This window comes from Bos taurus, chromosome X (assembly GCF_002263795.3).
Source record: "Bos taurus isolate L1 Dominette 01449 registration number 42190680 breed Hereford chromosome X, ARS-UCD2.0, whole genome shotgun sequence".
Lineage (NCBI taxonomy): Eukaryota > Metazoa > Chordata > Mammalia > Artiodactyla > Bovidae > Bos > Bos taurus.
In genome coordinates, this window is record NC_037357.1 from 123,748,393 (window position 1) to 123,762,276 (window position 13,884).

The 13,884-nt window shown below is 48.1% G+C and overlaps 1 protein-coding gene across 1 annotated transcript in view; it reads left to right on the forward strand.

Moving 5' to 3' along the window:
* Nucleotides 1–13,884, forward strand: part of MAP3K15 (mitogen-activated protein kinase kinase kinase 15) — a 145,113-nt gene that overhangs the window by 129,252 nt on the left and 1,977 nt on the right. The window contains exons 19-26 of the mRNA XM_010822151.4: nucleotides 7,386–7,543; nucleotides 8,436–8,619; nucleotides 9,190–9,349; nucleotides 9,776–9,950; nucleotides 10,633–10,818; nucleotides 11,428–11,533; nucleotides 12,422–12,635; nucleotides 13,636–13,748. Coding sequence (XP_010820453.2) covers nucleotides 7,386–7,543; nucleotides 8,436–8,619; nucleotides 9,190–9,349; nucleotides 9,776–9,950; nucleotides 10,633–10,818; nucleotides 11,428–11,533; nucleotides 12,422–12,635; nucleotides 13,636–13,748 — 1,296 coding nt within the window. The remainder of the gene's footprint in view (nucleotides 1–7,385; nucleotides 7,544–8,435; nucleotides 8,620–9,189; nucleotides 9,350–9,775; nucleotides 9,951–10,632; nucleotides 10,819–11,427; nucleotides 11,534–12,421; nucleotides 12,636–13,635; nucleotides 13,749–13,884) is intronic.

A 13,884-nucleotide genomic window follows, 5' to 3' on the forward strand; every position in this document is an offset into this window, starting at 1 on the left:
CAGAGCACCCAGGTTTCTATTACTGCCCTAGGCCTCCCAGTTATATGAGAAGAAGTCACATTATGGCTGTGAAAACTCTTGCATCAGCTGCTCTGAATCAGGCAGCTTTCTCTTCAGTTGTGCTTCTCCTGGATCCATTACTTTGATCAGCAGTGTCATGGTGTATAGCTCTACATTTGAAGACCAAAGACCTGGGCTCTAGCTTAAATAATTTCCCTAGCTTCTCTGAGCCTCAGTTTCCTCACATATAAAATGAGAATAACAGCACCTCATACCTCTTCTGAGCGTCCTTAATGGAGTTGTGAGTCAGATGGCCAGTGCTACATGGGGGTGCTTTGTAGCATGCTTTGGAGCTTGCCAGTGAGTGCTAACTAGAAGCCAGATGTTGTGGCCAGGGCCTCCAAGATGGCCTCTAGTCATCCTTACCTCCTGGTATTCACAGCCTATTATTCCCCTCCCCTTGATCGCTGCCTGGACTTAGTGACTTGCTTCTAATGAATACATTAGAGTGGTGGTGTGTAATCTGGAGTCTAGGTCAGAAAAGGCAGTGTGGCATTTCTCTTGCTTTCTGTTGGATTATACACTCTGGGGGAGGCCATATTTTAGGCCACCCTATGGAGGATCCCAGGTGGTGAGAAACCAAAGTCTCTTCCCAACCGTTACTTGAGCTTGGAAGTAGATCCTGGAGCTCCAGTCTAGCCTTCGGATGACTGCAGCTCCAGCCAAAACTTTGGCTGCAGCCTAATGAATGACCCTGGGCCAGATCTACCCAGCCCAGTTGTTCCTAGATTCAAATCTTTAGAAACTGTGTGAGATCATAACTGTTGTTTTAAACTGCTAACCTTTGGGGTAATTTATTCTTTTTTCCTAGCATGCGATATGTGTTTTTTTTTTTTTTTTTTTTAGTATAATTGATTTACAATATTGTGTTAGTTTCAAGTATACAGCAAAGTGAATCAGTTTCACATATCCACTCTTTTCTTTAGATTCTTTTCTCATATAGACTATTAAAGAGTAATTAGTAGAGTTCCCTGTGCTGTACAGAAGGTCCTTATTAGTTATTTATTTTGTATATCAGTTCAGTTCAGTTGCTCAGTCGTGTCCAACTCTTTGTGACCCCATGAATCGCAGCACACCAGGCCTCCCTGTCCATCACCAAGTCCCGGAGTTCACTCAGACTCACATCCATCGAGTCAGTGATACCATCCAGCCATCTTATCCTCTGTGGTCCCCTTCTCCTCCTGCCCCCAATCCCTCCCAGCATCAGGGTCTGCTGGGCTGGAAGAAGCACAAGCTGGAATCAAGATTGCCGGGAGAAATATCAGTAACCTCAGATATGCAGATGACACCTCCTTATGGCAGAAAGTGAAGAGGAACTAAAAAGCCTCTTAATGAAAGTGAAAGTGGAGAGTGAAAAAGTTGGCTTAAAGCTCAACATTCAGAAAATGAAGATCATGGCATCTGGTCCCATCACTTCATGGGAAATAGATGGGGAAACAGTGGAAACAGTGTCAGACTTTATTTTTCTGGGCTCCAAAATCACTGCAGATGGTGACTGCAGCCATGAAATTAAAAGACGCTTACTCCTTGGAAGGAAAGTTATGACCAACCTAGGTAGCATATTGGAAAGCATAGACATTACTTTGCCAACAAAGGTCCATCTAGTCAAGGCTATGGTTTTTCCAGTGGTCATGTATGGATGTGAGAGTTGGACTGTGAAGAAGGCTGAGCACTGAAGAATTGATACTTTTGAACTGGTGTTGGAGAAGACTCTTGAGAGTCCCTTGGACTGCAAGGAGATCCAACCAGTCCATTCTGAAGGAGATCAGCCCTGGGATTTCTTTGGAAGGAATGATGCTAAAGCTGAAACTCCAGTACTTTGGCCACCTCATGGGAAGAGTTGACTCATTGGAAAAGACTCTGATGCTGGGAGGGATTGGGGGCAGGAGGAGAAGGGGACGCCAGAGGATGAGATGTCTGGATGGCATCACTGACTCGATGGCATCACTGACTCGATGGACATGAGTCTGAGTGAACTCCGGGAGTTGGTGATGGACAGGGAGGCCTGGTGTGCTGCGATTCATGGGGTTGCAGAGAGTCGGACACGACTGAGTGACTGAACTGAACTGAATGTATATATGTCAATCCCAATCTCCAAATTTATCCCTCCCCCACTTCCCTCTGGTAATTATAAGTTTGTTTTCTACTTCTGTTTTGTAAATAAGTTCATTTGCACCTCTTTTTTAAATTCCACATGTAAGTGATATCATATGATACTTGTCTTTCTCTGACTTACTTCACTCAGTATGACAGTCTCTGGGTCCATCCATGTTCCTGCAAATGGCATTATTTCCTTCTTTCTATGGCTGAGTAATATTCCACTGTGTGTATGTAACACATCTGCTTTATCCATTCCTCTGTTGATGGACATATAGGTTGCTTCCATGTCCTGGCTATTGTTAATAGCTCTGCGATGAACATTGGGGTGCATATATCTTTTTGAATTATGGTTGTCTTTGGGTGTATGCCCTGGAATGGGATTGCTGGATCATATGGTAGTTCTGTGTTTAGTTTTTAAGGAACCTCCATACTGTTCTCCATAGTGACTGCACCCATTTACATTCCCCAAAAAGTGTGGGAGGGTTCCGTTTTCTCCACATCCTCTCCAGCATTTATTGTTTGTAGACTTTTTGATTATGGTCGTTCTGCCTGGCGTAAGGTGATACCTTGTTGTAGTTTTGATTTGCATTTCTCTGATTAGTGAAGTTGAGCATCTTTTCATGTGCCTTTTGACCATCCACATGACTTCTTTGGTGTAATGTCTGTTTGAATCTTCTGTCCATTTTTTATAGGATTTTTTTTTAAATTGAGCTGTATGATCTGTTTGCATATTTTGGAGATTAATCCTTTGCCAGTTGCTTTGTTTGCAAATATTTTCTCCCATTCTGAGGGTTGTCTTTTTGTTTATGGTTTCCTTTGCTGTGCAAAAGTTTTTGAGTGCAATTTGTTTGTTTTTATTTTCAGTACTCTAGGAGGTGAATCAAGAATGATTTTGCTACAATTTATGTTAAAGCATCTTCTGGCTGTTTTCCTCTAAGAGTTTTATAGTGTCCAGCCTTACATTTATGTCTGTAATCCATTTTGAGTTTTTTTGTGTGTGTGTACATGGTGTTAGGGAGTATTCTAATTTCATTCTTTTACACATAGCTATCCAGTTTTCCTAGCACCACTTATTGAAGAGGCTGTCTTTTCTCCATTGTATCTTCTTGCGTCCTTTGTCAAAGATAAGGTGACCATAGGTGCATGGGTTTATCTCTGGGCTTCCTATCTTGTTCCATTGGTCTATATTTCTGTTTTTGTGCCAGTACCATACTGGCTCTATTACTGTAGCTTTGTACTATACTTGAAGGCAGGCAGTCTGATTTCTCCAGGTCTGTTTTTCTTTGGGGTAGTTTAGTATATAGCAATAAATAACTGATATGGATGTCATTGTGAAGTCCCTGCCTTTAGAAACAGTGATGTTCACTATGGTTCCATATAATGAAAATCTCCAAATTTAGCATGAAGCAGACTAATCCTCCAATTGTGAAACCATTATACTAAGGACAGTTGTTTAGTTGAGGTCAATAAGCCATTGAAATTTGGTTTAGTACTATTTTTTACTGCTTCATAAGTTTCTAAGTTTATTCTCTTGGTCTTTTAAGAATTAACTTTTAGCGATTGTGTTAGTCAGGACCCAGGCAGGAAAATTGAAATCACCACAGTTATTTTTGGGCTTTCCAAGTGGCGCTGGTGGTAAAGAATGTGCCTGCCCATACAAGAGATCCAAGTTTGATCCCTGTGTTGGGAAGATCCCTTGGAGAAGGGAACAGCTACCCACTCCAGTATTCTTGCCTGGAGAATCCCATGGACAGAGGAGCCTGGCAGGATACAGTCTATGGAGTCGCAAAGAGTCGGACACGACAGCACAGATGTGCACATGAAGTTATTTTTACAGAGAGAATTTAGTTTAAAGAACTGTTTACTGATAATCAGAAAGCAGCCTCCATCCCTGGGTCTTGAGGGAACAGAGAGGAGAGGAGAATTCAAAGCTTTCCATCGGGGGTGCTAACTGGGCTGTAGCACGTAACTCTGAAGGGACGAGATGAGGCTGGTTCTCAAAGTATGGAGGGACAAAAAAAGCTGGTAATGAGCCAACCACTGCTACTGCAACCAGCTAAGGGTCCAGAGGGAAACTTGCTAACCTCTCCTTCCTGTCACTTGCGCGCAGGCACACTGTCTCCTCCACACCCGCCCAAGCGGCCGGGGAGCAGCAGGAAGAGCAGAAATGTGGTTTGCACAGTCCCAGACCCAGTGTAGCAGAGCTGAGAGATAACAGCTTGATACAGCACAGTGGCACAGTTCTCCTAAGTTAATGAATTACTGGTTAGTTAGAAGGCACATCGCCTGCAGAGGCCTCGCTCTGTGTTGTTCGCTATAGTAGGCGCTTGTAGGGGATGTTGTGTCACTGGAGGTTCCCTTCCTGGGGCTCTGAGGTTTCCTAACACTGCAGCCACTGCTACAAGCCTCCATCTTGCCCAACCCTGCTGCCAACTGAACACTTCCCCACCAGGCTTTCGGCTCAAGAGACCAAAGCCATCATTTTTGCCCTGCTAATCTCTTGCACTAACTGATTCCGCCCAATTTATGTTTAACTTTAAATTAGGAAGAATCAAATAAAATCTAAAAAAATTCTTTTAATTTACATTTATTTCTTCAGTCTCAGCAGCCACATTTCAAGAGCTCAACAGTCATATGTGGCTAGTGGCAACCATCTTGAACTGCACAGAATAGACCATTTCCATTATTGCAGAACATCCTATTGGTCAGAGCTGTCCTAGAGCCTTTGCTTACAGGAAAGAAAAATGCTGATAAGACATTGGATGTTCAAGAGGAAGATGTAGTAGGTGGCATCTCCAAACTTACTTTAACCAGTGAGCCCTTTGTTTTCATTGATCAAGACTCAGGAAACCTATTTTGGTTGTGTGACTATTTTTTAATTGGAGGATAATTGTTTTACAATGTTGTCTTAGTTTCTGCTGTGCAGTGTGAATCAGCTCTGTGTATACATATACCCCTCCCTCTAGGATCTCCCTCCCAGCTCCATCCCACCCCTCTAGGTCATCACAGAGCACCAGGCTGAACCCCCTGTATACCAGCTTCCCACTAGCTGTGTGTTTTACACATGGTAGTTTATGTATGTCAGTTCTAATCTCGCAATGCATCGCACCCTCCCTTTCCCACCCTGTGTCCATATGTGCTTTCTCTACATCTGCATCTCTATTCCTGCCCTGCAAATAGGTTCATCTGTACCATTTCTTCTAGATTCCACCATAGTTAGTGTTAATCACTTAATCGTGTTCGACTCTTTGTGACCCTATGGACTGTAGCCCACCAGGCTCCTCTCTCCATGGAATTCTCCAGGCAAGAATACTGGAGTGGCCTACCATTCCTTTCTCCAGGGGATCTTCCCAATCCAGGAATCGAACCCAGGTCTCCTGTGTTGCAAGCAGATTCTTTACCATCTGAGCCACTAGGGAAGCCACATACATGTGTTAATATATGATATTTGTTGTTCTCTGTCTGGCTTACTCTACTTACTATGATCATCTGTACGTGCATCCATGTTGCCACAAATTATATTATTTCATTCTTTTTATTGGCTGAGTAATATTCCATTGCATAGATGTACCACATCTTCTTATCCATTCCTCTGTTGATGGACATCTGGGTTGCTTCCATGTCCTGGCTATTGTAAATAGTGGTGCAGTGAGCATTGGGGTGTACATGTATCGTTTTGCATTATGGTTTTCTCAGGGTATATGCCAGGAGTGGGATTGCTGGGTCATATGGTTGTGATCCTGAGGCAGGCACTGGAATTTCTTGGTGTGTTAATGTTCTCGATTCACCCTTTGGCCAATATCACCTCCAAGTTGGCTGTTTATTATAAATGTCTTTGCCAGCACACAGCATCTGCTGCTGCTTCCACATTCCCCTCTCTTCTCCTCAGGATTAGTTTCAAGGAAAAGCAAAGATTTTACTCTTAGAGCCCTTGATTGACCTCACTGCCCCATATCTTCGACAAGCCCTCCTCCTCCCTGATCACCGCTTTCCCTGTGGTAGCCTCTGGTGGCTCATGATCCACAGGAGAAAGTCCAAAGCCAGCGGTTTCAGAGCACACACAGCGCACCATGTGGGCTACACCCAGGCGGCTGCCGCCTTCATTCTTCCTGGCCCCTCCCCTTGGCCTGTGTCAGACAGAGCTCCTGGGTTCACTGTGTGCTTCCCACCCATGCATGGGCTTTGGCTCAAGCCATTCCCCGTGCCTGAAAGTCCTCCTGCTTTGGCCACTTGGCCAAGCCTCATGGCAGGAATCTACTTCACTGGCAGCCGCAGCCAGCACCTGTTTGGATCGGCCACTGTGTTCCTGGCCAGGTCATACTTTCCCCACCTACTGCCAGCCAGTGACCAAGCACAGTGGAGGTGCTAGAACCGATGTGGCACTCTTCCAGTGGGCACCTTTGGGTCAGGGCCTCCTGGGCAGCCTGGCTAAGCTGTCTCAGAGCTCTTCTGCCATCAGAAACCGCCCCCCACCTTTTATCCTTCATTCACCTTCTTCCAGGAAGTCTCTTGTATGTCTAATTCTGACTTGGTATTTATTCTCAGACACCCAAATTGACACAGCTAGAGCTTCCCCTTACTCGAACCAGGCAGAATCAGGCACTTTTCCCTGTGTTCTCAGTGCCTTCTGTGTATACCTGTTAATCTCTGTGTGTGCTTAGTCACGTCCAACTCTTTGCAACCCCATGGACTGTAGCCCACCAGGCTCCTCTGTGCATGGAATTTTCCAGCAAGAATACTGGAGTGGGTTGCCATTTCCTCCTCCTGGGGATTTTCCTGACCCAGGGGTCGAACTGTGTCTCCTGCATTGCAGGCAGATTCTTTACCACTGCGCCCCCTGGGAAGCACTGACTATATCTTCCATCACACTGCTGCCCTGCTCAGCACACCATCATCATGCCTGTCTCCTCCTCTAGACAGGTCAGGCCCCGTGGGTCTCACATTCCGATCCCTCTGTCTGTGCGGCACTCTCAGATGTGTTGACTGAATTGGATCAGGCCCATTTATCCTTCAAAGGGCTTGAGCAATCCTCTCTCAATGTGACTAGTGTTAAAGGCACTCTGCATGTCTCTAGTCCAAGAAAAGATGCAGCAACATTTATGCGTGAGATCAGACTTCATCTGTCATTAACAGGAGAGTGAAGCTCACACACTTGTTTACTAATGGTACACTTTGTTTTTGAACAACATGGTGCCCACCATCTTTGTTGTATTGTTTCCCAATAGGCACGCTGCAGTACATGGCACCTGAGATTATCGATCAAGGCCCTCGTGGGTATGGCGCCCCGGCTGATATCTGGTCCCTGGGCTGCACCATCATTGAGATGGCCACCAGCAAGCCTCCATTCCATGAGCTCGGTGAACCACAGGCAGTGATGTTCAAGGTAAGACATGTTGGGTGATTTAGGTTGCTGGTGTTGGAGAGAGAGAATTCAAATCAAAAACCTCCTCCCAATGCAGAAATCTCTCCACAAAGGTGGACAAGAAAGAAAACAGGTTTTTTTCTTTTCTCTCTCTCTCCTCTCTCTGCCTTCTGCCAGTATCTTACTATCCCAACTAGGAATCAAACCCATGACCCCTGCATTGGGAACCAAAGTCCAAACCATTACACCACCTAGCAACTCCCAAACCCTTAGCTTCTCTTCCCTCCTTACTGTGAGAAATTACTATCAGTTGACAGAGGTATAATATATAACCTACCAGCGAATGTTGGTAATCTCTGGTTCATCTGCCTTTTCTTAACCCAGCTTGGACATCTGGAAGTTCTTGGTTCGCATAATGCTGAAGCCTAGCATGCAAGATTTTAAGCATGACCTTACTAGCATGGGAGACGAGTGCAATTGCCCAATGCTTAGAACATTCTTTGGTACTACCTTTCTTGGGATGAAGATTGACCTTTATATATGCCCTTACTTAGGGTTTTCTTAGGGTTTAACTTATCAGAAATTAAATTCTTAAATGTTTGTGAAAGGTGTGAGGTACTCATCTAAATGTATCTGTTTCCATACGGAGAGCACATTTATTGAAAAGTTCATCATTTCGCCTGCTGAACTACTGTTCTCTATGTATCATAAAAGATGATTACATTTCTACCTCAGCATATTAATAAGGGTCATATATGACAGACCTACAGCGAACATCATACTCAGTGGTATTCCAGAGGCCGGTCGGCGCAGCCGTTGCTGGAATCCAGCGTCAGCCCTCCGGGATGGCGGACGCTGGGGTTGTGTGGCTCTTGTGTGCACCTGCGTGTGCCTCACTGTGCCTTCAATGCAGGTGGGGATGTTCAAGATCCACCCAGAGATTCCAGAAACCCTCTCAGCTGAAGCCAGAGCCTGCCTTTTATCCTGTTTTGAGCCTGACCCCCACAAACGTGTCACCGCCGCGGGCCTGCTCCAAGAGGGCTTCTTCAGGCAGATGCACAAGGGCAAGAAGAACCGGATTGCTTTCAAGCCGGCAGGTGAGGTCTCCCTGGACAGAGTAGTGGGGACGCAGTAGGGGTGGGGTTGTCCAAACCCAGGGAATGACTGTCCCTCGGTGTCCTGCGAGAGTCACAGGGAGCCCCGTAGGCAACAGTGAGGTACCATCTCCTCCATTCAGCCTGGCTTTCAGGGCTCTGCCTGGGAGGAAGGAGAGAGGCGCCCTGGCTGGGGTTCTGTCTTCCCCAAGTGCAAGGCCCGGGGCTTCATGTTTGGAGCCTGGCCTCTCACCCTGTGCTGCTCCCAACCTTGGTTAAAGGCTGTCTGTTCTGGGCCAGTAAGTCCTGCTGGGCACTGACAGAAGAGCGGCCTCGCGGTGGATGGGGTTGGAGGCCAGCTCAGCCTCTTGCACCTGAAGAGCCACTGGCTGTTAGAAATGCAGAGTCTTGGGTCCATCCCGGATCTGTGGAAGCAGAGCCTCCATCTACCCAGGACCCCTGGGTGATCACTGGCGCCCCCAGTTAGAGCCGCACAGGCTTAGGCCTCCCGGTGGGTCGCCTGGCCTGAGGAGCTGCCCGCGCTCACCCTGCCCTCCCGGCTGTCCCCGACAGAGGGTCCCCGGGGTGCCGTGCTGACCCTGCCCCCGTCCGGAGAGCTGCCGGGCAGCAGCAGCAGCGAGCATGGCTCCGTCTCCCCGGACTCCGACGCCCAGCCCGACCCATTCTTCGAGAAGTCCCGGCTGCCGGTGCAGCGGCTCAGCCACCTGCTCAGGTACTGCCGCCCCGCAGCCCTTGGGCACAGAGTGCGTCCGGTGTAAACCAGAGTCTTCCTGTCTGTATGATCAGTAGGGTGGCTGGGCGGCCGCTGACATTGCGAGCGAGGTGGGCGATGTGGTCGCTCACTGTCCCTTCCCCTCTTCCTCCTCTCCCCCCTCCCCCGTTTCCTCCTCCTCCCCATCCCTCCTTATCCTCACCCCGTTACCCCTCCTCCCCCCTTCCTTCTTCCCCTTCTTCCCCCCTGTCCCCGAAAACCCTGATGGTCTGGAGATTAGGAAAAACGCTAGTCTCGCCTCCTGCAGTTTCATCTTCCCGAGGGTGGGGACGTGGAGGATCATCTCTCGGCCCCTCCCCCACGGTGCCCCCGCACAGAGACCCCGCCCCTGGGAAGCGGAGGACTGTCACGTGCATTTGTCCGCAGTGTTCCCGATGAGAGTTCGGCCTTGGAGGACCGGAGTGCAGCCTCGTCCCCTGAAGACAGGGACCCGGGCCTTTTCCTGCTGCGAAAGGACAGTGAGCGCCGTGCCATCCTTTACAAAATCCTCTGGGAGGAGCAGAATCAGGTGGCTTCCAACCTGCAGGAGTGCGTGGCCCAGGTACAGGCTGGGCGTGGGGGCTGCCATCCCACCTCCTCCGCCCAAGGCAGGGTCCCAGGAGAGGTCCAAATGGGCCTGCCACCCCCGAACATTTGCAGTTACAATAATCACCATAAGTATTTCCCAACGTCCTCTTTTCCAACAAAAGAGAATACAAAAAAAGACTCCTCTGAAACCTGAATTTGCCAAATACTGCGGTGAAACCAGGCCCTGATGGGGTCGCGCTGCCCCCTGGTGGAAAACAGGCCACATGGCAGCACAAAGCCCAGTTAACCCCCAGCTGCAGTTAGCCTCTGCTGCCTCTGAGGAAGAAAGGCTGTGGATGGAAATGTGACTTTTAACTCATTTTGGATGGGATGAAGTCCTTTTACTAAGAGGCCACTGCCCTCTATGAACTGTGCCTTCTGACAAGGCCCATTGGGTGGTGGGGGGTGGTTGACAAGGGGTCAAACAGGATGGCAGCCCATTCCTCCAGGGAGGAAGGAGGGGGCCTCGTAAGCCTCTAACAGGAAGGATATGGAGGAAGTTCTAGGACCAGAGACGCTATCTCAGCCGGGGGTTCCCACTTCCATAAGCTAGTGGACAGTGTGGTTCATCTAGGTGCCCACAGTACTTCTTGGATGCTCCCTGCCCCCGATTTACTCAATGACTTGATTTTTTTGGTTGGGGGCTTGGTGATCAGAGTTCAGAAGAGTTGCATCTCTCGGTCGGCCACATCAAGCAAATCATTGCGATCCTTAGAGACTTCATCCGCTGCCCAGAGCACAGGGTGATGGCATCCACAATATCAAAGCTCAAGGTGGACCTGGACTTTGACAGCTCATCCATCAATCAGATTCACCTGGTACTGTTTGGATTTCAGGATGCTGTAAGTGTCTCATTTGGCCCTAAAGAACATGACGGAAGGTAGGACACCCCCAAAGTGGCTCATAGCTGAGACCATGAGTTCGATTACCATCTTCTCCCATAGTATCCATCTCTTCTCACCTGATTACACCTGAATCCCGAGTGCCAGCAGTTCTCTAAACACTGGTGTACATGAGACTGAGACGATTGCATTTGGCCACAAAGAGCAGAGTGTAGGATTTGGGGATGAGCAGCATCTGCCAGCTGAGTAGGTGTGTGGTTTAAGCTCATGTGTCTGCGCAAACAGGTGTGAGCTGCTCCAGGCCCAAGACCATGTCTGGCTTAGCTTTGTGTCTCAAGACCCCACCACAGAGCCTGAAGTTTCACGGGTGCTCCACAAACATTAATTGAATAAACAAAGAGGCCTGTGCAGTAGCTCCAATCGCTGTACCTGTCCTCTCGACCCCAGTGTGACTTGGGGTCAGCTTAGAGGACTCAGTCAGAAGAAACATAAATCCAGGGCAGTATGGTTAACACTTTTATCTCAGAGTAGAAGCACATTTGAATTGGTAAGAACTCCTATTTCTGAAAAAATACAGTGGACCAGAAATCTGGATTTTTGTGATTACAGGTAAATAAAATCTTGAGGAACCACTTAATTAGGCCCCACTGGATGTTTGCAATGGACAACATCATCCGACGAGCAGTGCAGGCTGCGGTCACCATCCTCATCCCAGGTAAGGGCCCCTCTTTTTGGTCACAGTAAATTAGGCTATGGTGGGTATGGAAAAGGTCAGCCAGGTCCTCTGTGCTCACCAGTTGTTACTCTCCCTTTCCCATCTGGGCTATATACGTCCTTGCAATTAAGGAAAATGATGTCACAGACCCCTTTGGGGTCAGTATTTTGTGATTCTGAGCACACCTTCTGGTGCTGTTTACATCCCCCGCCTCCAGCATAACTAAGGAGCATGCCCGCAGACTAACACACACAGTGCACTGAGCCTCAGGTCCTGGATCCTTGTGTGCTCAGGACCACCTCCTAGTTGGCTGAAGATTTAAATGGCTGTCTTCTCTCTCATCACGTGGTAGCCACACAGATCTCTGGCTTTCATAGGCTCTAGTTTTCAAATGTTAGAGCAGCTTAGTACCCAAGTTGATCCTTCTTCTGTGATGCCTCCTAGGAAGGGGGGCTCGGAGGCACTTCTGTTGACACTACCGCTTCCTCTCTACTCTGCTCCCTCCCTGTCATCCCCTGCCTGCACTCAGCCCAGGCTCCACTTGTGGGACTGGCTTGTTAAACCCCAGGACTTCATTACTCCCCTCTCCAAGCAGGGAACTGCAGAAAACACACAGGCCTGGGTGGAAGGCTGCTTGTCCCTTTTTACAACTGCCCTTGCTTAACTAACTTAATATCTTGAAGCTTGTTTCCTTATCTGTAAAGCGGTGTGGGGACCATCTTTTCAGGTAGAGGTAATAGCCTCCTCTTCCTTTATTAAGGTCAGCAGTCTCCTGGTGGAGCATAGCATTGGCGGGGCGCCTCCCTGCCTGGTTTGCTGGCCTGGGACATAAGCTACACCAAGCATATGGCCTTGCTGAACCGTGCTCCTTTTCTTCCATGATTTCAGAGCTCCAAGCCCACTTTGAGCCCGCCTCAGAGACTGAAGGTGTGGAAAAGGACACAGATGAGATGGAAGAGGACTATCCCCCCGCAGACCTGCCTGCAAGCGAGGCACAGGTGGCACATGGATGGAGCGAGCCAGCTTCAGCAGTTGCCCAGGAGGCCTCACCCCAGCAGCACCTGAGCTTTCAGCTGAGCAAGCTGAGGCAGGAGACCAGCAGGTAGGCGGGGGTGGGACAGAGTTGTTGAGTGCTTCACCCAGGTCTCAGAAAGTCATCTTCATCGCCCAAGGAACTGGGCAAGGGGTATTCTCAGCTTCAACTGGGGACCTAGAAGGAGGCCTTTCTTTAAAGGCAGAGTGTTCCTGGCTACAATAGGGTGTCCCTATTTCAGAAGAAAAGTTGTATACACCCCCGTATAGGGATCTCTAAAGTTTAACTGTAGACAAATCTGTTTTTTTTTGTTTTGAAAAATGTGAAAGTTGACGGTATACGTAGCACTTCTTTTAAAATGGGTTTTCCAGTAAGGTTAATCATCACCTGACTCATCAAACGTTATATATGGATTCAAAGGTGATTGATGTCCAGGGTCAGTGGGCACTGTATCTTCCCCCCTCAAGAGAATTAGTAATGAGATAGCCAGCCTGACTGGGGACAGCTGACAAGAACACGGCCGCTTCACACCTGCCCTGTAGCACAGAGACGCCTCAGCTGCTACTAACCCTGAGTGAGGGAAGCAGGTCTGTCCCAAGGAGTGCTGGTGAGACCAGAGCACAAGGCATTTTAGTGCCATCCTGGGTAAGTGTTGGCTGTAGTGTCCCTCCTACCTTCCGAGCAGCATCTTTCCCGCACCACCCCCGGCTGTCCAAGGCAGCAAGGCTTCTATTTTGATGTAGTCTCCAGTGAGGAGGGAATAGCTTCACCACATTTTCACAACTTGACCTGACTTAGGAAGACAAGAGGGCTGAGTTCTCCTGATCACCATCAGGTTATCTTTTGGTTTATGATACATTTTGATACAGAAGATACCCACACACTGAGCAGGGCTGGTCTTTGTTTACAAGGGGAGGAAACACAAGGAAGGTGCCCATGTGCAGGCTGAAATCTGACCCTAGACTGACCTGGGATTGTGCCGTTTTTTAAAACTTCTGTTCAACAAACGTTTGAGTTGAGCTGAATGGTGTTAGGCTCTCTGAGTGATGTTTTGTTTTGTTCTAACCAGACTTTTGGAACACCTGGTTCAAAAAGAAATAGAGTACCAGAATCTTCTACGGCACATCCTAGAACAGAAAACTCAAGAATTATACCACCTTCGGTTACAATTCACCTCCAATGGTGAGTGATTTTCCACTTGCTGGGACTTGTGTGTGTGTGAGACCATTTAAAATCTGGCTAGACTACTAGTCAGCCTTGACACAGCTGAGGTTATTCTCAGCTCAAACCAGTAAGTACTCCAGTAGATTCCGGAATA